Raw genomic sequence first — 25,231 nt, 5'->3', positions numbered from 1 at the left:
TTGGGCAGCTCACTTCAAAGGCCCCCTTCTCGTGCTCGCTCCCTCCCTCCCCTCGCCCCTTTCTCTCTTCTGGTTTTGAATTTTGCTATTGGAGGGATAATAGCACAGCTTTCCAAAAAGCATTTTGCTGTACAATAATAAAAAAAAAAAAACTCAAAGATGCTTAAAGAGCAGCTGCTCAAGTTAACCCAGTTCGAGCAGGGCAAGGCTGGGACAGCCACTGGGAAACCAAGACCTCACTCTCCTTCCCTTTCAAGCTCTTCACAAGCAACAGCAAATCTAGGCCTATCCTGGCTCCCTCAGCACCCCAAATCCTCCTCCATGGACAAGGGGCTCCCCCATGTATCTGCCTCCACCATGCATTTGCTACTGTGACCGCAGTGTCCTGGCTCCTGCCAGCCACACAGGCAGCCCCAAGCAGAGGTCCAGTTTTGGCTGGAGTTTCTAGGGCAACTGTAAACCCCTCCTTGAACCATATCAAACACCACCTCGGCGTACCCATGGCAGCAGGGTACACAGCATCCACCTCTACAGCACTTGCTGGGTGCCTCGAGGCACGTCCTGCAGGCAGAAGGCCAAAATATCAGCCATGATGTGTTGGCCATGCCAAGACAAGACATCTTGCTCAGCTGCAGCCTCTTGTTGAACAACTGTATCTCTGCCAAGCTACACAAACTTGTCCAATGCTGCACAAGAGAAAGATGGCATTTCAAAAGGCTAATAAGACTCTGGATGAAAGTTGCCTACTGGGAAAATGTGCATCCCAGTATGTGGAACCTAAAGAGCAGAACGTATTCAGATACAGTCAGAAAGACCCTGGCCAAAAGCCATTTCCAGTTTTTGTCCTAAGCATGCAAAAACGCCTGGGCCTTCAATTAAGTACTAGGTGACTTCTGGGTTTTGAGTTTAGGGAGTTTGACAAAGGCAGTTTCAAGCTTTTTTCCACAACTGGAAGCTACCCAGTGTAGCAAATATCTTTCTGCACATACCACGCTTCCAGAAGCTGGGGATTTAGAAGGTGAAAAAAAGCTGTGGAAGGTGTGCTGGTACCCAGCAGAGGCCCAGGAATCCTGGAAAGAAGCCGTCTGAGTTGCACCACCATACAGTTACCCACATCAGCACACCCACCGCCACGCACCACCCCCTTCACATGGCAGCCATTTCACCACATGGACATTTGACAGCTATTCCTTGGCTCACCTCTACACTGATGTTTCAGTTTCAGTGACTGTAGCAGGAAAAGGTGCATCCAAATTCGAAAGAAAGATGCAAAATTCAGTACAAGGAAGAAAAGGAAAAAAATAAAATAAAAATCACACCTCCTCCAGACCTACCAGCCTGATGACCCTTTCTGGGGTGCCTGGACTTCTCTACTTCAAACCAAGCCTGCCTGAAGGGCAGCTAACAGCTTGTCTCACTTGAGCGATGCTCTGATCCTAGCCGTCGGACTGCACAGGGGGCAGCCCCTGAGGGTCCCCCCCAAATCACCTTGGCTTTTGCTTGCACCCCGACACCCTCCTTTGGACAGGCAGGAGCCAAGATTTGCTGCTGCCCCTCCTCTGCCTGAAGCCTGCTGGGGGACCTCCAGCCCTGAGCCCCCTCTCAGCAGGCCCTCAGCCCATGGGGAAAAGGGATGCAATTTGCATCAAGGAAGCAGTTTTGAGGCCTTTGGGAATATAATGTCAGAAATCCCTAGAGGTCACTTCTTAATGCTGACAGCTCAGAGAGAGGCAGAACTACCCTGAATACCAGCCGCATAAGCAGCAGCCTTTGCTCCCCAACCCAAGCATCCACAGGAGGATTTAAGGGACTCGCAGAACTTACTGGCAGGTATTAAAAGTTCACTGGGGCTGTAATAGCAATCTGTCAGCCTGCTGCTAATCCGTCTTGACAGAAACTTTGTAAGAAGCTGAAGCGTGTTAAATAGTCCTGGAGTTTCAGCAGAGCAAATGCAAGGAGGGTGGTTTAAAGCAAAGGCTGTTTTCCTTGGACCTCTGACCAAAAGCCCAAGGGCCAGCTCGGGGTTTGACTCTCTAAATGCCTTCTCTCCTGGAAGAGAAAAAGGAAAGACACCTTTAGAAAGCACCATCACCCAGACGGCACCGAGCAACACCCTAAGCACCCGATGGGCTCTCCGGCGGGCAGCTGGCGCACAGGCAGCGATGCACAATAGCGGCTCTGTGCGCTCTCCCGCGCCCCGGGAGGTGGGGGACAGCACACCAGAGGGGTGCTCACAGGGACCATCTGATGCACCTGCGCTCACCTTGGAGTCAAGAATGCAAATAATTCACATCTGCAAATCCTGGGAAACCCATTAGCACTGAAACTGGATCCCTTCACCCCGCAAGGGAAGTTTGCCCAAGTCCGCACGCCACTGCGGTTTTGAGGACGGTTTTATCGGCTGGTTATCACAGAGCCCTCAGTCTGGGCTGCGTCATGCAGGTGGTGTGTCAAGAGCAGTATTTTGTGTCCTCCAATCCATGGACGTTAACAGACAGGACAACCAGGTGCACCCTCCCAGGAAAAGCAGCTCAGAGGGTCTCTCCCAGGACAGCCAGCCTGCTGCATGAATGGCACACCAGTTACCCACCAGTATGCAGCACACCAAAAGCACAGCTCAGAATAATAGGACTGCAACCTGCCTGGGACTGAAGGACAGCTTACCATTGCTCTCTGACAAAAAGGTGAGGCTTCCAGGTGCACTGTAGGTTTTATTAGGGACCAGCAGCTGAGATGCTGCTCCAGTGGGTTCCTGCACCAGCAGGACTGCAAACACATTGCAGGAACAAGTTTGTGTGTGTTGGCACTGCTCTGAATATTCCCCGCAGTTGGTTTGCTCCGGAGCAGATGGCAAAGTTTCATCACCATCTCTATATTTCACTGCTCTATTTCCCATGGACCTCCCAAGCCCTTTTGCCTTCTAGCTAAGGGTCCTGCTCCCTCACTGAAGCATCCCATGCAACAGAAAGCCCCACCAGGAACAGTTATCATTAGGGTGACTCAAGACATCTACCCAGAAAGAAGCTTGCACACTGTTAAACTCTCAGTGAGAGCCTCCTGAGGACTCTTTCAGCCTCACGTTCACTAGACCTTGCTGCCAAAAGAGGGGCGGAGGGCAAGACCTTCCGCTAGAAAAAAGAGCAAAGGACTTTCTCTTAATGACCCTGCCAAGACACCAGCCACCTGGATCAGGGGCCAATAAATAACAGCATATCCCTGACCCATTTTGGCCAGGTATCCCAACAGAGGGAAAGAACAAGCCAGTAGCAGTAATGCATCTCCCTCCACAACTCCAGCACATCAAGTGTACTCCTGGGTCTCAGCTCAGCTGAGCAAAACCCATCGGGTTCCTCAGGCAGAGAAACCTGTTGGCCAGAAGGACTCTGTAGCAGCCCAGCTACTGGGAAGCCTGATCTTCCACGGCTTTGTGCATCCCTTTGGTGGGCAGCCACAACCCGTGCCTCACACCTCAGCTGCAGATGTGACATGGGTAGCTGTGGTCACCAATACAATTCCTGAAGTCCAGCAAGGGCAGTGCTCACACTGAAGTCTCCCCACTGAGGGCAAGAGAAGTAGTGGACAGATTTATAGATCTCTTCAGCATCCCTTTATGCAAGGCCCACAGAAACCTATTTTTTAACTTATCAAAATTGGCAGAAATTAGACAACTGCCCCAAAAATTATTTTGGCAAGGAGGTGACAGGCCAGGCACTTGCATAAGCCTTGTCTAAGCAGAAAAGCAAGGTAGAAACATTTGCTGGGAAAGAAAGAAGAGCCACCACCAGCCTTGCTGGTGGGAATACCTTGCTGGGAATGCAGAGTGGGATCTGTAATAGCAGCTAAAAAGGGAGTACATGTCCTGGGGAGTTGGGAGCTGCGGTATAGCACAGCAAACTCAACACAGCATTAAGGATGTCAGCAAGAAAGGGTAGATGCAGACCAGGTAATCTGCTATAAAGCCGTTAGATGCAGGGAGCCCACTGACTTTTTCCTTAGGAAGCACCTTGAAAAAATCCCAGAGGAATTCACAAACTGGCATTATCATTTTTTTCCAAGCCCTGCTTCCCCCCTCAAGCACGTTGTCATCGTCTTCGCAGAGTTGCTCCCAAGTAACCAGATCCCCCCCAGCCACAAAGCACCTACTGTATTCGTCCTGATGCTATCGGGGGGGTGGGGGGGATGCTGGCTGGGTGCATGCGGTCAGGCAGCACCTAAGCTCGGGTGGCCCAGGGCTGCGGGATGAAACAAGACTCTTCCTCCTCCCCCAGCACTCCACAGTTTTGAGGCCATCACAGGGAGGGCTGAAAATGCAGCATCTTCTCTGCTTATTCATATTTCATGGGGAAGCTCTTCCCCGCCAGCTCCAGCCCTGGCTAATACACTCTCCACCAGGCGCTTCTGTCAATCCCTTCACAAAAGCCAGCACTGCCGCAAACATTTGTTAGCTCCTCACAAGCTCCTGGCTGGAGGTGAGCTGGTCATACCAACAGCAGATTTTTATTTCGAGGAAAGGAAAAAATAAGCAAGTTGGGGAAACAGCTGTTAAACTGCAGGAATAATCAATTAGGAGGCAATTTCATCATCTTGAATAAGCTTGCTTGCACTTAAAAGCTTTCTGAAGGAAGTGATTAGCCTCTAATTGATGGGAACTGTAAAGCCCAGGAAAGAGGCAAAGCAGCTCAGTTTGTACAACCATTTCTGGGGCATGGCATGGGCTATGGGTCCCACCACCGCTGCCCAACACACTGCAGTGCCTTTGAGGATAGCATCTGCCTTTGGGCTTCTTCCTGGGTCTATCTCCTTGACAAAGACTCACTGATACTTTTCTCTGGATTCAGTGTCCCTTCCCCATCTCACACTCCCAGGTAACCCAGTGCGACATGGGAAAGCCACTGGTCAAACACCAGCCATGCTGTTCTCCTTCCCTGCCACTGGCTGCAGCAGCCTGACCATGCTCAGCCAGCTGGTGCTGAGAATTGGCCCCATTTCTCATACCTTAAATTTGAGGACCAAAACAGGTTTTCAGATGATTCACAATGCCTCTCCTTAGGCCTCCTGGTCACCCATGGTGGGGCTGCACCTTTTGTCTTAACAGGGAGGTGACTGCCTCATCTTCCCCAAGCACCCTGGTCCCACCTGCAGCTAACATCCCCCCCTTTTTACACGATCTGCTCTGCCACATTTACTGTCCTTTAACCACTGTGTCCTGCCTGAGCTTCTCACCCTGTCTCCAGCTCTCCCACCCCAGCCTCTGTTGAAGAGCTCCCTGCAAAGGCAGTCTTTGCCCCATGGGATGAGGCTTCACGTGCCCCAGCCCCCCAGGTCTTCTGCTGGCAGCACTGGGATGTCACCGCTCCTTCCTCACTCCTCCACCTACTCCAGGAGGAGACAGAGCAGCCAACAGTCAGTTATAGCTTCTGGCAGGCTCCAGCTAATCCTTTTGGAAGAGTTTCACCAGTCTCCTCTTCCCAAACTCCTCGGGGGCTCTCCAGTTACTTCCCAAATACCTACATGCACTCACTTGGCTGCAGAGCCAAACCCTCCAACCCTGGGACACCAGCTCAAGGTTGTCAGGACAACATAATCAGCCACCCAAGGCACAGGCGTTACACTACATCTCTAGTTCCATGATCTCATGCTATATTTTCCATACGGTCCCTGCCTCCTTCAGCAAACGGGTGGTTGCTCACTGTTTCCCATCTCCTCCTCACTTTCTGTGCGCAGCCTCAGGGCCCTCCGTGCTCACATATTATTTTGAGCTTGTGTTGAGCACAGACTTGTTTCCTCGCAGATGCTCTCAGGAAAGCGCAGAGAAGCCTGAGGCTCCATGGATACCTCCCTTCACAGCCCCTCCTCTCCAAAGCAGATATTATTGCATCCATACCGCAAGGAACAGAGGCAAGAGGAGAGCCAGAGCTGCTGGGGGCCAGCCAGTTTCAGAGCACTGATCCAAGATACCAAAGCTCAGCTCTCCAGAGCACTAATCCTGCCCGGGCTCTTTAAGAGTCCTAAATAAGAACGGTCAGAAAAGGGTCATTAGCTCTTCACCCCACTTGAAGCCACCAGGTTGGTAAGGACCCTAGGGCACTGCTTGCTGGGGTTCACCACCCAGCTCCCATCTCTGTGCCACAGGGCCTGCCTGCCTCCTGCCACAGGTATACTTTTGCCCTGTAGACCATGATTCAATCCACCAAGCATCCCTCTGAATGAGCCCCCTGTTCTCAGGGTCATCAGAGGAGAAATCTGATCTCCCCTCTGAAGCAGCAGCTCAGAGGGCCCGAGGCGGTGGGAATCTGCTGTTCTTCACCGAAAGTGCTGTCAGTATTTGATCACTTGGAGTGTTTTGACATGGTTTGCAGTTGGATATGCTCGTCCTCAGTCTGTGAACTTATACACGTCAACCAAGCAAGCACATGTCAGCCTCCACATCAGTGTCTAGGAGGTCTACAGCTGACAAGATAACCTTTTCATGACCAACACATTGCCACTCAGAGGAATGGAGACAAGAATTTGGTCTGATCTCCAACAAGATAAGAAGCTATTATTCACCATTTTTACACCTGAAGAACTTCTAAACCTTTTCCTGCCTTGCCATTGCAAGCCTTTACCGTTTCATAAAGCTTTTTTTAAAAATGAACTTCCCATGCAGATGATGAGCAGCAGAAGAAAAGACTTAGCAAATGCAAGTCACAGATTTGGACAGCTGGTGTTACCTGGGATCTTGCTCACAGACCTACCATAAGGCCACAGCACTCATCCTCGGTGGTTTGAGCCCTATCATGTGTCACAAGACAAGCGTTTTCTAATGATGGGTGACATTTTGGGCCCAGAACAGCATCAGTGTAGATACCAGACATCTGGCAAATGATTTCACTCTGGAAAGGTGACAGAAACAACCAAATCTTTGGTCTTTTCCCACCAGAAAAGCAGCATTTGCTACCTCCCATGCCCAGTTCCAGGGAAAGACCCTGCCTGTGGATTCCCTGGGATTCATGCCCTCTCCACCTCAGATGTGCAGAAAGATGACCCGCTGATGTGGGTACATAAACTCTCCTGTAGGCTCTTTTTGTCTATCGGTGCATGCCCACATCACACAAGAGAGCAGCCCCCAAACACCCTGTGCAGCAAGGGGCTGGGGAAGTGGCTGCGCACTGGGATTCACACATGGGGCTCCTCACCACACCAAGCTCTTCTTTGCTAGGAAGCTGTCCGCTCTGGGGTCTCTTGGTGCTCACATCTCAGCTGGCAGGAGCCAGCACAGCTCCGCTGACTTCAGTTGCACGCTGAACCAGGCCATTTTGAGCAAGGCAAGGATCCAACTCTTCAACTGGAGATGGTTTTCCTAGACAGCATTTGCTACCAAGGTGACATGCTTCCAGGAGGATTGCTTGCTCCAGCTCCTATATCTGCACACTACAAGGCTCCCACAAATAACTAAAAATACCATCAAGATTTAAATCTCCAGGTGCAAGCCCAGCCAATACCATTTTGAGTTTCACTCCAGTCTGCATTTGCCACAAGCTCCCATACCATCCATTCACAAAGAGCAAGTTAATTAACATAATATCACTCAGAGCTAGCTCGTTCCTGGCTATCAGTATCATCTAATCAGTGTCCTCAACTGAAAAGTAATCTCTGACTTGATCTTTCCTTGGCCACCGAGCAGTGCCTGAACAGAAGGGGCTTTGTTTTGAGTCGCTAGAGACACGAAGGTCAGCTCCCAACCTTTTCCTGGCATTGCCCTTGCCTTGGAGAGCAAAGTAGAGCTTGTTTTCATGTCAGACCTTGTTCTTTTCTTCCTGGTTTTGACAAGAAGATATCATTTGTCCTAGGGAGTCGCTCCCTAGGCTGAAAGTGGGCTCAGACGTGGAGCACAATATGGCAAAGCGGCACCATGAAAGTACATCCCGTGGGAGGGGGCCAGTCCTGAACATAACAAGCCCACCACCCAGGGACATCCAACAACCCACCCGGACTGGCAAGAAGTCATCTGCCATGCAGCGACTCCATCACCTGCAGAAGATAAGGCCCAGCCAGTTTTGCTCTGGCAGGATCCATCCACACCCTGAAGTAAGGCACAACAGAATATGAAATCCAGATGACAGGAGGACCCACATTTGCTATTGCATTGCACAATTGCAAGCTGGACTTCTGTTCAGGTTGTCAAGCGCACAGGCCAACTTGCAGAAGGAGGACAGGTTTAAGATCATGAATTCTGCTCATTTTACTAGACAAAGATCCACCCCTTCCACAATACTGATCCTTCCCCAAAATTACATACTATATATGATAATTTTATACATACACACACACACATTGAAATACTGTTATTAGAGCATGCCATTACACTTTTGCAAGATTTTAAAAGTAGGCAACTAGTCTTTATGACATGGGTTTTATGGGTGTTATTTTGGGGGAAGCAATTTGATTAAGTGTAAATTGATAGTTAGGCTGATAGAAAGCCAGACTGATGTAGGTGAACATTTTTCAAATAGAAGATAGCTGTGGGTGGGGAAGACAAACCTTTTATCTTTAAAAGATTAAAAAACCCCTTTAAACATGATGCTTTAAGAAGCATCCAAGTGAGGGGAATTTTTAAGGCAATTTTAATAACCATTAATGAAAACATCCATTTTTCTATTGCAAGCCTGAGTGGTGTTAACCCAGCCATTACCTACAGCTGGATCCTACAAACCAGACTCATGCTGGCTTCATGGGTCACAGCAGTTCCTCCCCACCACACGTACTCCACCTCCCCCAGACCTGCCCCCTTCCCACAACCAAAGGGCATTTCCAGCTCTAGCCCCAGTGACCATCAGCCTCACCCCAGCCCGGATCCCCTCTGCTCCCCTAGCACCAGTCAGCATTTCTCCAAGACCACCAAGCTCAGTGACAGAGAAATCTCAAGCCATAACTTCCCCAACCTGTCCATGCCAGGACAGGTCCAACCCTTTTCCCTGCTGCTGCGGAGCCCTCCTGTGCCAAAATCCCAAGCTAAAAGATAGGATTTTGCCTTTTCATGGCATCCACCCAGAAGTTGGATTTGGAGACAGCCAGATAAAAAATTATGCTTAGCCAGCATTAAAAATACTAGCACTTATAACAGGTATCACCCTTGTGCTTTGCAAGAGTAAAGTACACACAAATACCACAGTCTCTACAAAGAAATTCCCCAACACATAATTCTCTTGTAGAAAGAGCGAGGGCTTTAGAAACACAGCAAAATTAGCGCACAAGCACCTACCCTGCTGTCCTTCACAAGATCATCTCAAATCAGGCCAGGCAGCTTCCTAGGGCATATCTTGCCACCTCCTCCCAAACTCAGGCAACCTGTGAATCCTCCTTTTACAGGGTTTTGCCCTCCCTCCTGCAACACCTTCACCTGGTGACTCACTAATTACATCCCAAATGAGCAAGCAGGCACAGATGAGGTACTTCTACTGGAAGAGAAGACCCTGCAGCTCAGTACAGCTTATTTAATTCTCCATAGAAAGCCTTTTCCATGTTAGTCATTTCTCAAGTCTTCTTTATGTGCTTTTTCAGCTCATGTTTGAGGCAACAGAGGCCAGACGGGGTTCAGAGATGTTTTGTAATCAAAATGTTGTTGACCAGAAAAAATAGATCCTGTGCAGTGATTAAAAATAAGTCTTCATTTTGGGGAGCAGGGGGAAACACTCAGCTGCAGGATGACCAAGAACACAGTCCCAAGCAGTTTGGGTCAGGCTGGCTGCCCAGCACCCTGTCCCAAGACATGACTGGGTGACTGGAACAAACTGGATACTGCTGGGCCGGGGCTGCTGGGGGGTTTTGCAGCAGTTGCTATTCATAGGGTCAGGTGCCATGCTCTTCTGTCCTGAAATAGAGCAAAACCTCAAACCAACCCAAGAAATCCAGGCTGTTCCTAGGAAACTACAACTTGCAAAATAAAAATCACAAGTTTTCTTCACGCAGTCACACTATTTTAGATTTTTTTTTCTGCAGGTTGGACTTGGAAAACATTTTATAGCACAGGAACAGCAGAGCAGTGACTGATGAAGGGCAGGACAGAGAACACCTTGTTTTGAACATCTCAGACAATGAGTTGTGGATCCCCATCCCCAATTTGGTGGCATCAGCACATATTCATGGAACCTCTCCATGTCAGGGAGCTGTGATGAGAGCAACTCCTATTGGGAAATACCCACCCATGTCTTTTAGGCAGTCCTAACATGGAGTTGCCCATGGCTCTGCCATGGAGGGTTGGACTTCACGGTGAAGTGATAGTCCAGGTGAGAACACTTTTGGGGTAACCTGGCCTGCAGAAATGCTTTCCCACTCCTGCAGTCCCCTGGCCCTGGAGGAGTACAAAAGCCTCCCAGCCATGCCCTGTTCAGTGAGCTGAGATGGCAACCAGGGATGTGAAGGTACGAATGAGGTCTGCAGGCATTTTAAGCCAAGAGCTCACGCGTTCAGGAAAATGTTTCGCTAGTAACCTGGCTGTCCTGGCTTCTCCAGCTCTCCTTCAATGCCAAGAGCATAGAAACACTGTGGGCAGATGTAAACATGAAGCAGAATTTTCTGGTGGTAGAAACACGCATGAGCCCATGCAGAGAGCTGGCAAACATGCAAATCAGTTTCCTTTTTCTCTTTTTCCCCATCCTTTCTACAAGATCCCACCTTGTTGTAAAGAAGGTTGCCTTGTGTCTGGTATCCCTTTTTCTTTTGTCATTTTGGCTGGGAGTCATCTCCACTGTCTGCAGATGTCTACAAGTTGGTTGTTCACAGCTGAGCGAGTCCTGCACAGCCCTGTTATGCTCAGTGGAGAGCCCTGGCAAGCCCCTCACTGCCACCTCGGGTGGGACCAGAGATAGATGTGTCACCTTCCAGATCCACCCATCTCTGTCTGTTGGCCACGAAGGACTCTCAAGGGCCAGTTTAGTCTCAGACCAGAGAATATTTTTGTATCGAAAACCCAAGGAGCAGAAGCTTCCCCCACAGTCTCGCTATACCCTACCCAACACCTTGCTGACTTTGGAGATGATTCAAACCCTTCCCTCTCTGAGTCAAGGGGACACCCCACACAAGAAAAGACCAGGCTTTTTTTTTTTTTTTTCCAGAGATTTTTTTGTCTTTTTAATTTCATCTTGGTATGCGATTTCTGACAGTGTGTCAGCATCTCCCGCCGGGTCAGCCATCTCCGGACCCTGCTACATTCAGTGTCAGATCGTACGGCGGCGATGAGCCAGTGTTTTGAGCCTCACAGTCACTTGCATGTCTTTACAGGTTGTCGCTTACATCATTTGTGAACAGCAGCACAAAAGGACACAACGCATGAAAACGAGAGTGGGGATGAGGTGAGGGTCAGCGAAAGGCTCGACCCTAAGGAGAATTTTCCCCAGGTTCCCACGGCTTCTGCAGGGATGAACCCGAGCATGGGGTGGGAAATGCAGGGCTCTCCCTCCTTTCTCCTTCACCCGAGGGGTGGCGATACGGGCTGCGGTGTTTTCCAGAGCCAGGACAGCAGTTCACACTGGTCTAGCACCCATATTTGAGGGTACAGGACGGGGTCCCTGGTGGAGGCAGGCTGGGTCCTGCCGTGGGAAGGAGAGAGGTGATGCAGAGAAGCATGGCTGAGCCCCGATGGGCTGGGATGTCCACCAGCTCCAGCAGTGTTGTCCACCCTGCACCGACCTCCTGCACATGTCCAGCGGTGGGGACAGGACCTGGCCACCGTGCTGTCCCCATCGATCTGCTGGCAGAGAAGCAGGTCCCTGGAGCCACCCCTGCTTTGGGTTTCAACCGCACCTCAAAACCAGTGGGGCAACCTGAGAGCACCAAAAATAACCAACCCCAAAACCCAAACGTGTTGCCTGAAATGAACTGATGTTCCTTCCCTGCCACTGGGCTTTTGCAACCTAAACATAACGTTTATAAAAAGTAAATTATTTCATCTTATAACTTAAGTGCATTGAGTATTTCCTTAAATATGGTTCACGCTGAAAATAAAGTTACTTTTGCTGTACAGTAAATTTCTGATAGACTTAGAAATAAACTTTGTTGATACAATCTGGCAGGTGTGGCTGTGTAGTACATCACCCACAGCCACACGGCTTTGCACACACACACGTGCGTGCCCACACACACACACATACACACACAGCCCTGTCCTTGGGGACAGGGACAATGTTAGGGGTTTCTAGCTTTCTATAATCGCATGGGAACATCTATCTTAAAAGTCCCTGTGTTTAAACAGCAAGCGCTCAAGCTGGTCAAGGGAACAGAGGGAAAACCCCGCAGTGAAATTTTCCCCGTGTTTCCCCAAAGCGTTGTAAGCTTTTCAAATTTCAAAACCGGGCTGATGCTGTGGGCTGTCCCCGTGAAGTTCAGCAGTTTGCTCTTTCTGACACTCCGACCGAAGGCGGCGCGGAGGGGATACGGCACCGGGATGCTCCCACGGGAAGGGTTTCCCCCTCCCCCTGCCGCAAGGAGAAATGTGGTTCCCTGCTTGAAATTTGAAAATCCACCAGCCAGCTGCAAAAACCACTCCTGTCCCTAATCCTAGGCTCCTAAGAGAAACATGAAACTATGCAACCCATAACTTAACTCGCTCCTTGGGAATCCCAAGCTACAACATATTGTTTGACAGCATCCCAGCAGTGTCGCTTCCCCCTCCCTCCCAACCCCGGGGGCTCTGCAGCCCCTCCTGGGACAGCGCGGCAGCTGCCCCATGCCGGGGACCACGCCATGCTCAGGAGGTGAAGTAGGAGTTCTGCATGGAGTAGAGGTGGTCGATGGGGTTCCCCACTCGCGCCTGGAGTGGCCCCGCGTCCGCTGTGGCAAGGAAGCAGTCGCCCAGGTTGCTCAGTGAGGTATCATCGCTATCCAAGTCGTGGAAGAGGGGCTCGGCACCTTGGGAAGCAGGGAAGGAGCAGAAGGGCTTCAGAGCCTGCTTTCTCCTCCGGCACCTTGACAGTCCCTGGTACCCCCAGCTTTTGCAGTGTAAGGATTTAGGGGTGAGGGGACCGCCACCTTCCCAGAAATCGCTGCATCCCCCACGCGTGCCCCCGCCACGCAGCCCACCCCCCACAGCCCAGCATCTCTTTGAAGGAGAGAAGGCAAAAGGCAAACCTCAGAGCCTTACCGTAGGGGTGCATGTGGTCTCCGGGCATCTGCGGCGGGGTGAGCCCTTGTCGGAAGGGGTCGGAGCCGTAGACATTTTGCTCCATGCCCAGCAGCTGCTGGGGTGGGGGCAGAGCGGTGTAGGGGTTCAGCATCCCCTCCAGCCCCACGCTGCCACCGCCGTTCGCCTGGGCTGGAAGAGAAGAGCAAATCGTTGGGGCAGCCGGGCTGCTGCTTTTTGGGGGACCCAGCTGCCTTGGGAAGCCTGGAGAGGGCTGGGAAATAGGGAGACCCTGAGTGCGGGGAGAGTGGGGTGCGAGAGGGTTACCTGAGCTCAGGCGCTGTGTGTTTTGCTGATCCTGCTGCTGCTGCTGCTGCCTCCTGGCAAGCTTCTTCATCTAGGTGAGAAGAAGGGGTAAAAAAGGGGTGAAATCCTCCCCTGGCCAAAGCGAGGAGGGAGAGGAGCCCCCCCGGCCGCTGGTGGGGGGCTACCCTTTGTACTCACCTTTGCTCGCTGGTTCTGGAACCAGACCTGCACTACGCGGACGCTCAGTCCCGTCTCGGCCGCCAGCGTCTCCCGTACCTTGGAGAGAGGAATGACAGCGGCATCTCAGCCCACTCAGCTTTTCAGGGGGACTTTAGGACGGGACAGAGCAGCCAGGGCAAGTCCTTGCCCAGCATCCAGGACATCCCCAGGGGCTGGAGGCGGCTGAGCATGGGGGTTTCTCCCCATACCTTCCTGCAGGGCTTGGAGGAGACCTCAAACGATGCCTTGAACGCCCTCCGCTGCTGCGTGGTCAGGATCGTCCGGGGTCTCTTGGGCCGCTTGTGATCCTTCCCATCCTCAGCGCCCTTCCCTGAGGCTTGGCCCATTTTGCAGATGCTGTCCTCATCATCACTTTTGCCTAAGGGGGGTGAAAAAAACCCACAGGTCCTTTACAGACAACAGGCAGCACACACTGTTTTCCAGCACGTCCAAAATAATCTGGGGGACTTAAAACAAGCTGGTGTCGGTGGGGATCTTCTTGTGAATGTGTGTGTGAGGAGCTGAGGTTTGGGGCTGGCTGCCCCGTGGCAGCTCAGAGAGGGGGAGAGGTGCTGTGGTTCACCATTTGGGGCTGCTCAGCCAGCAGATGTGCTTTTGGTTCTTCTTTTCCCCAACAGTCTGAGCAGCTGCAATGTGAAACCCTGGGACATCTGATTTTTCCCTCCATCAGACCCAAACGCCTGCCTGCTCCACAAGGATTTCCTTCCAGACCACAGCTGGGGACACATCTGGACGGAGACACACAGGTCGCATCCACGTGAGGGGACACGGAGGACCACTGTGCCCTGGAGCTGTCCCCCAGCCCAGCTGGTGACCAGGCATCTGGTCCCTCTGCCCAGAAAGCCCAGGCTGGGGGAGGTCAGGGTGAGCGGAGATGCTTAGAGATGGCAACGCATTAGCCAAGATCTCACAAACCCCTCCTGATTTGCCCTGCTATGGAGGTCAACTCCATTTAGAGCACAGACATTTAATCACAAATGCAAGGGGTGCCTTTTCACCTATATTTCCCCCCTTCCATGGAGTTTTAAATCTCCCTGGACAGAAGCCCAGGCTGCTTCAAGCTTCACCCCTCGGGTACTCGCTGCAATGTGCTGCTCTGTTGCGTTCCCAGGCACTGGTGCGTATCTCCCTCCTGCTCTCAGCCGCTCAGGACCACAGGGCCTTCAGGCAGGAGCTGCTCCGGGAAAGCAGGCAGCACTGCCCTGCCTCTTACCAGCCCTCCTCATTTACTGCATCGCCACTGTTTTGATGACCTCGCTTGCTCAGCTCATGTGGGAGGGCTGTAATGCAGGTTTGACAGCACAGGTCCTTCCCTCTCATGAGCCGTAAATCACTTACAGCCTTTTCCAGAAAGTTCCTCCGCTATCCGTTTGGGAATTGATAATGGAGCTGAGGTGCCGGTTTGATGCAGATGCAGGTTGCAAGGCGGTGCTTGGGCCAAGCTGCCGTGTCTCCGGGAGATGGGGATGCACCAAGGGGGTTGTGAGTCTGGCTCAGAGCAATTCATGGCAAAAGCAGGTCAGGTCAAACCCCATGGCAAGAGCTAATCATGGATCACACACATCAGAAAAATGTAAATCCAATGGCAGCCCAGCTGGGAATGGGGAAAGACAGGAGCAGATCTCTGGGGCGAGGGGAGGCAATGATCCCAGCGGAGGAGCGAGGATGCTCTCAGGTACCAGTTACCTCTTCCCTCCACACTGCTGGGCTCTCTCCTGGGCTCACCAGCTGATATGGTGACCTTCCCTGTGTTGAGGGCTGGCAGGGCTGGGACAGGGAGATATCTTCACACCGGCAGCCCCCAAACAGCCCGGAGCTGGGTGCTGACCCCTGGGAGCCAGAGCCTCGCTGCTGCTGCGAGCTCCCCACTTGCTCATGGCACATCCCCGGCACGCCGACAGCAGCAGCGGCAATGAGAAAGACAAACTGCTGTTTTCTTGCATGTCCCGACGCGAGGGATGTAGTAATGCAGTAGGTCTGAGAGCCCCAGCGCTGGGGACCCTCAGGGTGTGGAGTCTCTGATGGCTAATGGGGCTGAGCAGCGGCCGCCGCTGCCTCCTTCTCAGTGCCAGCACAAGCAGGGTCTCCGCTCTGCTGAGCTGCCTGCTTTCCTGAAACCTGAAGAGTTTAATTTTGATGGAAGGGTAGCGATTTTTACAAATATTGGGAGGAGGAATGGCAACCAATGGAGACATTTCGGTGCCTGAACCCCTTTGCACCGTAACACGAGGTCAGTGCCCCAATCCCCTCCAGTTTGGGAGGGGCAGAGCCTGGCAGCAGGGAGCCGGAGGCTCATCGACTCCAACAAGCAAATGATGCTCAAAACCCATGCCAAGGGGAAAAACCCGCTTGGAGCAGCCCCCCCCCGAGCCCTCCCCCCCCCAACACCTGCTCCCCAAATCCCTCCCAGTGTCAAAGGGAAAGAAGGAAAAGCGAAGCCGGATTTGGTGGGGTATTACTTTTAATTAACTCTCCCTTTCAAGCCTTTCCCCACCGAGGAGGGGGGAGAAATTAATGAGTGTCTGGGGCTGCCCCTGACGTCACCTGGGAAGGGGCCGGTGCGATGGATATTGTGCGGCGTGCCCTCGGTCCGACCCGCCGAGCCCGCATCCCGCCGCCGGGGCCAGGACATTCCTCGCTCGGGAGGATTTAGGGAGAGGAGAAACGTTAGGACGCTTTTAATTGGAAAGCGGGGTCCTCTTTCAGAGGGGCTTGTTTACTTAGGCTGGGCGGCAGAGGCTCGGGGGAGGCAGTAATTGAAGCGAGGGTTTGGGAGATTACAGACAACATATGGCTCGCTTTTTATCTGCGCTTTCTCATAAAGTGGCCTTTGGTGCGCGGCGGCCGGGGGGAGGGAGGGCGGGGGGCTTCAAAGCAGCGAGGGGGGGACAGGGGAAAGGCTGGACAAGCATATCATACGCTGCTGGTGAACGGCATCCAGGAGCAGTGCCGGAGCAGGGACCCCCTTCTGCATCCCCCAGAGCGGTGGTGGGGTCCCCAGGGGAGATGCAGCGGGAGGGGGCAAAGCCGCGCCACGCTGAGCATCCGTGTGGGATGTGCACCTGGGCTGGCCCCCCGCCGTGCCCATGTCCCCAAAGCCATGCGACATCCTGAGACAAACTGTTGATGGCCACCAAAACCAGGCAGGGACGGCAGTAGGGCTAAGCTATGGAGTCTGGGGGAAGATGGGAAGGGCTGGGACCCCCCCAGGCCAAGGGCTGCCAGGGGCTGCCGGGGGCTTCGGGTTGGGTTTTTAGACCAGCAAGGGGGTTGCCAAGCCCTTTTGACTCCCACACTGTCCCTTTGCATCCCTCGGGTCTCAGCTGGAGTTTCCACTCAAGTATTTCCCCTGGAGGTTTTTGCTAGTTGAAGCTCTTGGTTTGGCTGGAGCCCCTGGCAGCGGGGCTGGACCATGGGCCGATGAGTCGCTGGGGAGGAAAAGCTCCCCAACCTTTCCCAAACTGCCCTTTTCCCCCACTAGGAATAAACCCAAACTGTTGTGGCCAATTCACTTATTTTCCTGCATGACGTCTCCTCATTGGTTCCTATTTTAACTGAAAGAGTCTGCACATCCCAGAAGGAAAAAATAATAATTCTTCAATCAATTAAGGACTTTCCCAGGGCTGAGGCAAGAGCCAGCGCCAGCGTGCCGGATCCTGCACTTTCCTGCCTCTCCAGCTCCTCCAGCTTTGGACCATCACTCACCGGCTCCCTTCAGCCACCTCCTCCCATGGCCTCACTCTTTTTTTTTTAAATATCATCACCATTATTTGGGGGGGAGGATTTTTTCTTTTGAGTGAGTGGGGTTGTAGAGCTCGGACAGAGCCAGCCTCAGGCAGTGCTGCAAAGCAGCCAGCCTCTCGCTGCAGAGGAGCACGATATTAAAGAGAAACACAGGCTTTGGGCAATTTTTGCTCCATTCCCACTGAAACCATCCCTGTACCCCCATGCACCTTCTCCCAGCGGCAGCATCGCCTGCGCCCGGCGGTGAGCGCCAGGCTTCGCCATGTCCGTGACCTGCCCCGCTTCACACCTTAACAACCCCCTCCTAAATGGGCTCGTAATGCTGATTTCTATTTTTTTTTAATCCAGTGCTTTGCTCTAGCAGGGAAAAGACAGGGTCCTCCCAGTTTGCCGGCAGGCCTTTCCAGAGCCCGGCATTTCGAAGGTAAATCTTTCCCTCCACAAAGCAGGTTTTTTCCCCTGATGATGGTTTTTAAGAGGAGCGGAGTGACCGAGGCGCATGGCGTGGGGCCGTGCAGCCTCACGAGGAGCAGGGCTCTGTGGGGACGGCGTTAACACGAGGATTTCTGCTAGCAGATCGTTTCCACCCCTCCCCCGGCCCCCATTGCTGGGTTTTCTTACTAAATTTGTCTTCCTGGGAAACATTCAGATTTTATTTGCATTGACTGTGGATACATATTTTAATGCTGATCCGATGCTCTGGGCAACCTAACCTGGCAGTGACACCCTGGCTGGAGCAAGATGCCAGCCCCCTGCCCACCTCCAGCCGCAGTGCCATCACTTCTGCAGCCCCCCCTTGGCTCTGCGCTGTCCCCACAGCGTCACCATGGTCTGCAGTCTGGCTCCAGCCAGCAACTGCCTGGGAAGCTGCTGGGCACACAAGATTTGCAGGGTCCCTGCTGCCAGCTCATGTTTTAGCCCCGTGCCTCAGTTTCCCTTCGGTATTAAAAAGGGTGGCCACAGCAGAAGGAGCTCACTCCTTGCGCTCAGCCTTTCCAGAGTCCCAGGTGGGGACGGTGAGGCATGGGGAAGGGACACAGATGGTTTAGCCCAAGGTAATCAGTGGGATGCTTGGGACCATCATTTTTTTTTTAGGAAAAAACCTCTCATTTCCCCAGGCGAAGAGGTGGGAGATGTCACCTTCGGCCAGCACTGCTCTCCCTTCCATGCCTCGGGAGGGTGTACACCCCTTGGGATGGGGTGTGGGTGTCCTGCACTGGCCAGGAGCACAAACCCTTACAGAAATGAGCCTAATGAGACGGGATGGTCCCCAGAGCATCCTCCAGCCCCACAGCCCCTCCGCTGCTGAGGTCCCCGCTCATGCCCTTGCCACCGAGGTGGGAGAGACTCTGGCTGGAGGATGCAACAGTGCTGACAGAGCTTTCCCCTTCGGACCACGGGGCAGAGGTTCAGGGCAGCGAGCCCAAACCTCGCCTCCAGACCCCACCGCGCTCAAGGGGACCTCGGAGCGGGACCAGCCAGGGAGACGCCGGGCGCGGGCGGCCCCTTACCAGAATCCGACAGAGCCGGGCTCACCAAGCTCAGCAGCTCCCGCTCCTTCTCGTAGTCGCCCTTACAGAGGAGCTGCCCCTCCTTCAGCACAAACTCGTCGCCCTTCTGCAGGCGCCGCTCGCAGACGCAGCAGCAGAAGCAGCGCAGGTGGTAGACGCTCTTCTGGGCACGCATCACCAGCTCGCTGGGTGCGATGGCCTCCAGGCACCCGGCGCACTTCACCGCGAAGAGCCTGGGGGAGTAAGAGGAGATCCCGCTGGGACGCCCGGCAGCACTGCGGCTGCACCCGGCGGGTGGTGTGGCGTTGGGGATGAGGGACGGGGCACCCGTGGCGGGCAGACGGGCATCGGCACAGGATCGCTGTGTCACCCCGTTGGTGCTTGGATTGCGTTGAGGGGCTGGGCGCAAGGGTGCTGGCACCCTGCAGCGACACGGCACGCGCTGCAAGCTGGCCCTCTGCCAATGGCGGATGCTGCCTTGGGGTCAGCTTTGGCATTTTTGGTTGACCTGTTACCAGGTGCTTACCACGAATGCAGTCAAAGGACAAAGACCCAACGTCCGGATGCTCCCGGTGAAAAGCAAACAGGTGTCAAACCCAACAGTCCAGCTACCACCACCACAAGACATGGGACACCCCACAGCTACATGAGTATTATCAGGCCAACCCTACATTGTTCACCTGTCTCCGGCTCACACCCAGATGTAAGGAGATGCTGGAGACAGCAATGGGAGCCAGCGAGCTCATCCATGTCTCTCAACAAGCACCTGCAGAAAGCATCTGCGCAGTCGGTCACCCCCAAACCACCCCGTCCCTCTGGCCTAGGTCAGTGGAACAGCCCCGTTCCTCCTTGCAAACACATCAGGCATGTCTAATATATCGTAACAATCTCCATGGCAGCAAGTTTTGGATTAAGGCTGGTGACAGACTGAAGACTTGATGTGTCAAAAGGAAAAGAAAAAGCTCAGCTTGTTCTTTGACATTGATGTGACAGTGTTTGAGGCAGCCCTAATTGTACAGTTCCCAGGTTTCAACACACTGGCTTTATACTTAAAAACCAATAATAATAATGACAGAAATAACACTTTAGGTTGAAGCAAAGCTTTTCTTGCTCTGAATTTAAATGTCCCTACGGAGAAGCTCAGTATGATCAGTGATTTACAGTTGGGGAAACTGAGGCGAGCAGAGTGGGGGTGACAGCATCAGTGTTGGCTTGGAAGGACTTGGAGGCACCTGGAGCTAAACCCTAGGCTGGATGTGTTAAGTGAACAGGATGTTTCCCTCAGTAGAGATGTTTGAAGGTACCAAACCAGAACCTCCTTGCCACCCCCAGATATCTGTGGTTTTGGCTTGAGCCCCATAAAGAAAAAAATCACTGTTTACCCAGCCTCGTCCTAAATATCTGTGGGAACTGGACATTATTCATCCTGTCTTGATGACTTTGGCCCAGAAAGAGAAGTCAGAAGTCAGCACACATCCTGCAGAGGTTATCTCCGAGCATCGCTCGTGTCCCAGCCCAGGGATACTCCAGGGACCCGCGTGGGGAGCACTGCATCCAGCCTTCCACTGGCCCCACAGAACTCCCACCTCCATGGTCCCTGTCCCATGTGTCATCTCTAGGGGAGACCTGCGGAACCAGGGGGATGGCTGGCTGGGGAGGAGAAAGGCAGCCCTGCAGCCACCAGCGGGCTTTCAATCCTTTCTCTTTTTTTGGCTGTTATAAGAAAACGCATAGGGAATGAAAAGTGCTGAGTCAGCCCCATTCTGACAAGGAGAGGACCAGATGTATGCAAAACCCTCACAGCAAAACCATCAGAAAATGGGGATAATTTAAAAAAGTTTTTGTGATGAGCTCGATAGCCCATAAAACAAGGAGACGAGGGGCAGAGCAAAGCACATGCGTGGCTGTGCCCCAGAGGTAGCTCCCAAGGCAAAGGCATCCCTAACACCAGAGATGCTGCTGAACAAAAGCTCCCCAGCAGCGAAGGGGCATGCATCTTGCTGCAGCCCATGCGCAGCCTCTGCAATCCCCGCCAGGCTTCATTTCACCTTTTCATTTCACCACTTTAGTTGCCCAATAGCCGATAAACAAGACGGTCAGCTGTGCAAACCGCCGGAGGGGGACAGGCAGGCTCTGCCGCGTCGGCAGCGAGCCCGGGAGAGTCGGCAGCAGCTGGTCACATCTGTGCCCGTCTCTTCAGAGATCAGGGCTTGCCTGCGTGGAGCCAGCAAGCCCTGGCAAGGCGGCACGTCCCACCGGTGCGAGGAGGGCAGATATGGGCAGGAGCAGAGGATAACGCCTGCCTCCCCACGCCGACGGGCAAGGTTGGCCATAGAGCATCACCTCCCAGTGCCCCGCTCCATGGCTGGTGAGCGCCGAGCTCTGGAGGGAAACAGCTGCCCGCCAGATGTGCGCGCAGCTGGCAGGGTGCCAGGGCACACCGCCACCCTGCCAGTGGTGCCTGCCAGCCGTTGGGGCTGGGTGTCGAGGGCTCGAAGGGTTGGGAATGGGGCCGCCAAAGGTACCCTGATTATTGGTGTTGGCTCCCTCCCACCTTAGGGTCCTCTCACGGACGCTTCATGTCGGCACATGGGCTATGCCCGCTCCCTCCCAGGTTTTCCCGAAACGGTGGCAGCAAGCACAGGGATGGGGTGCAGTGCTCTCCCTGTGCCAGCCAAATCCTTGGTGGGCTCAGCAAATTGTACCATCCCCCAAGAAGTAGGAAAGGGGTGTTATAAAGCTTTTATAAAACACTATTGTCACTACAGAAAGTGGAAAATCATCAAATAGAAGGTGGAGATTAGGGAGTTTATAATTCCAGATAATGCCATTAGTAGCTTTTATTTTTGTACATTCAACTTTAATTTCCAAGTTTACATACAACTGTCTGTCTCCTCTAAGATGTATGTATTCCCAACATCCCTGTGACTGCCCTGGGAGGACAGGGATGTATATTCCCTTGAAAGCATCCCTTCTGAAGGGTCATTTTTTTTCTTGTTCCAGCTCTGAGAAATGCAGGCTTGTGTTAATATTTCTGTAGTCATTTCGTCTTTAATTATGTCTCTTTTATGACAAAGTGGAGGCGATTTGTATTCATCTGGTAACACATTCTCATTCTGTTTAAATGAAGTTTAAGCCCTACCTGTTGGGATTACTAACTGCTCTCAGTAATAAAATATTGATAAGCTATTACGTTACTGCTATGTAATCTTCACAAATGAATGTGCCCAAAATCTCTATTTCCAGGGCACTGATTAGAGAGCCATAAACCTTTGTCAATTAGGCACAGCAGCACCAACCAAGCAATGGATGTTTCTAAGCCCAAAGCGTGTTGCAAAACAGGAAGGTGTGAGAATTAGGTAAATGGCTGCCTAATATTAGACACTTAAAGCCGTACTTAGGTCGCTGAATAGATGACTTTATTTCCAAACTGCTGAGTCCCCAACAGCTCCCACTGACGGATGCCAGACGGACCAGGCATCTTTCACTGCCCAGTGCAGGAGTTCCCCATCCCTGGGCAACGTGAGATGCAGAGAAATTCCCATAAAACCTCTTCCACAGTACAAAACCGTAAAGAGCTCCTTATAAACCCACAATAAACCCAGATCTTAGGCACTAAAAGGTCAGAGGCATAAAAACTGCAGCATACCACAGGTAGTAATGGGGAGAGAGCAAAGGGCATGGCTGGTGTCCCAGATCCCTATAGCCTTGGACCAGTCCTGGACAGTACCAGCTCCTCTACAGGGACTGGGGAAGAAGAGCATGCACAGATAACCCCCCCCCCCAAATAACCCCATGCATGGATAACCCCACACATGGATAATCCCACTCAGAAATAATCCCATATAGGGGTAGTCCCACATAGGATAACTCCAGCATGCACACCCCCTGCAAGGCTAACCCAGCTGAAACACCCCTGGTCAGCCTGAGATGGGGCTGAAGGAAAATTTTCTTCCAGTGCCAGATCTAGCAATTAATTTAACATTTTTTGCCTGAGTAAGACACACCAGCCTGGATCCAGAGACATTTTCCTCCACCTCTGGGATCTCCAGCTCTGGGCCCAGCTCCCTCCTGCTGCAAGCAGCAGGCTGCAGAGCAAATGCCATCTTTTCTCCCCTCTCTGCCTCTTTGTGCCTCTCTGCAGCTGCAAAGGGGACTTTGAGATTACATTTCTCTACAGGAGGCTGCACAGAAGAGAAGAAGGACAGGCTCTGCCCAGGGACTTCAACAGGTTTTAAACCAAGAACAAATTACCAACCCCTACATTGCAATGGGAGTGCCTTCATTTTGGCCATCCTAGGGATGCTGTGGGCTTTAGTTCTCAGTAGACTTTATTGTTTCCCCTCCATAGCCTGGGGTTCAAAAGCTAAATCAGGCCTGGCTGGCAGCCTTTGGGTTTGTATAACCACATATGAAGCTGGCAGGCATGGGGCAGGGCACCGGACAGGGTGACTCTGTGATGCTCGGTGGAAACCCAGCCTGCCACAGGCAGCTCAGTAAAAGCCACATCGAAGCACCAACAGTGAATATTTGTAAATGAAAACAAACCCACCCAACTTCAGAAGAATTAGAACAAAAATATGGTGATGGAAGCAATTTTTATCACGACACACAACCTTTTGTTTTTGATCTTAAAAACGTTCCTGTTCCTGTATTGATTAATCTGCACTAAAATATTTTTTTTTTTTAAGTTTAGGTCCCTTTTGTAACGACAATCCAATTTTGAAACAGAAAGGTGGTAGTGGTGGGTTTCAAGAAAAATCTGGAAACAAAATATTTTGTCATTTCCCAAACTGCAACATTTCTGCTGGAAGACCCCCAAGCGAGCTAGCCGGCGTTACAGACATCCCCCCTTCCCCTGGGACACAGCCCCACTTCTCCACGCAAATCCTCTTCCTCAAGAAAGCCATCCCACACCCTCTGCTTTGGGGTTTCCCATCCGCCCGGCATTGCTGCAACCTAGAAATTTCGACACGTGGCCAAAGCCACCTCTGGGGTGGCACGTCCTATCCCTGGGGCACTGATGGAGGGGGAGCGGCACGGGCAGCCCGGGTTTCCCATCGGAGCTCCCACCCCCTCTTTCTCCCTTTATTTTGAGGTGACAGGCTGAAAGGGGCTGTGATTGACGGGCGCTTCCCGGCTGCTGTCTGTCTGCGTGCGCCGCATACAAACACGGCCCTTCGAAGCCTCCCCGGGGAGGGGGCGGCGGGTCAGGGACGCCGATATTAAATACTGACGGACAAATCTCAAACGCCGCGCAGAGGCTTGGTTGGGGCGGCGCGTAAGGCAAGGCAGCTCTGCCAGGCGGAGGGATGCTTTCCCCCCCGCCTGCGCCAGCCTGCCCCGGGGATGTGGTGAGAGGGGCAGGGGCAGTCCCTGAGTGACCCCGCGGGCTCGTGGCCGTGGGCTGGGACGGGCACCGTTGGCACCGGTTCCTACGAAGCAGTGCAGGCAGCTGCCCTGCTCGCCTCCCTGCCCACAGCAGATGTATCCGCAGGGATGCTGGGTTTTCCAGCGCCTCGGGTGCAGAGACCTGACCAAATCATCTCCCGCTCCCACCACGGCCCAGGAGGAGATTGAGCAGACCCCGACAGACTCATCGGAGGTGCAGGGAGCTCCAGCCCGGCCACGCTCACAGCCATCCCCAACCGACGCGGCTCTGGAAAGCAAAGCCGTGAACCCCTCCGGAGCCGTGACCTTGGCGTGGGGATGAGCCGATGGCCACGCACGGCATGAGGGGCGCGGGAGGAGGCTGGCGGCGGCGAGCCGCAGGGCTCTGCGGGGAGCGAGGACGCCGGATTGAGTTGTCTTGGCACCGGGTCATCTCCTCACTCACTGTCACTCATCGGAAAGGGGGGGGGGGGATGGCAGCGCCGAGTCCTCGACGGGCTGGCAGTGGAAAAATGCCAGTCGCTGTCAACCCTGCACCCATGGCTTGGGAACGAGTCGCTGTCCTCCTGCTGCTGGGCTCACGTCACCCCTCGTGGGGCACGGACCACTGCCAGGAAGGAAGGATCATGGATGCACCCCCCCGCCCCGTGCACGGTGCCCGCGAGGGTATCCCCCGGCCGCGGCCACGGGGGGACCACGCGGACCCTCGGCCCCGGCAGGAGTGGTGCCGAGGCCATGGGAGCGACTTGGGAAAGGCTGAGTCCATCTCAGCGCTGCGCAGAGCAGGCTGGCACGTCCCGGGGATGGGGAGAGCTTTTCAGAGGGCAACCCGGCACCAGCGATCCCAGGGACCTCCAAACCCACCCCATGTCTCCGGGCTCCAAGGCGGACAGAGGAAAGCACCTTCAGCCACCCCCAAGCTCTCCGGTGGGACGGAGGA

At 53.3% G+C, this 25,231-nt stretch overlaps 2 protein-coding genes across 2 annotated transcripts in view; one reads left to right on the top strand and one right to left on the bottom strand.

The window, feature by feature from the left end:
- LOC142035872 (14 kDa phosphohistidine phosphatase-like) overlaps positions 1-25,231 on the top strand; it is a 381,702-nt gene that overhangs the window by 234,975 nt on the left and 121,496 nt on the right. The window lies entirely within an intron of this gene.
- The window catches only part of LMX1A (LIM homeobox transcription factor 1 alpha), a 45,689-nt gene continuing 31,722 nt past the window's right edge, over positions 11,265-25,231 (bottom strand). The window contains exons 4-9 of the mRNA XM_075038486.1: positions 18,901-19,133; positions 13,834-14,003; positions 13,604-13,681; positions 13,427-13,496; positions 13,121-13,291; positions 11,265-12,888 (exon numbers count right to left, since the gene is read on the bottom strand). Of these exons, the coding sequence (XP_074894587.1) occupies positions 12,728-12,888; positions 13,121-13,291; positions 13,427-13,496; positions 13,604-13,681; positions 13,834-14,003; positions 18,901-19,133 (883 nt within the window). The 3' untranslated portion in view covers positions 11,265-12,727. The remainder of the gene's footprint in view (positions 12,889-13,120; positions 13,292-13,426; positions 13,497-13,603; positions 13,682-13,833; positions 14,004-18,900; positions 19,134-25,231) is intronic.

Source organism: Buteo buteo, chromosome 10, assembly GCF_964188355.1.
Source record: "Buteo buteo chromosome 10, bButBut1.hap1.1, whole genome shotgun sequence".
Classification (NCBI taxonomy): domain Eukaryota; kingdom Metazoa; phylum Chordata; class Aves; order Accipitriformes; family Accipitridae; genus Buteo; species Buteo buteo.
Note: the sequence above shows the minus strand (reverse complement) of the source record. Positions and strands in the feature narration are given on the sequence as shown.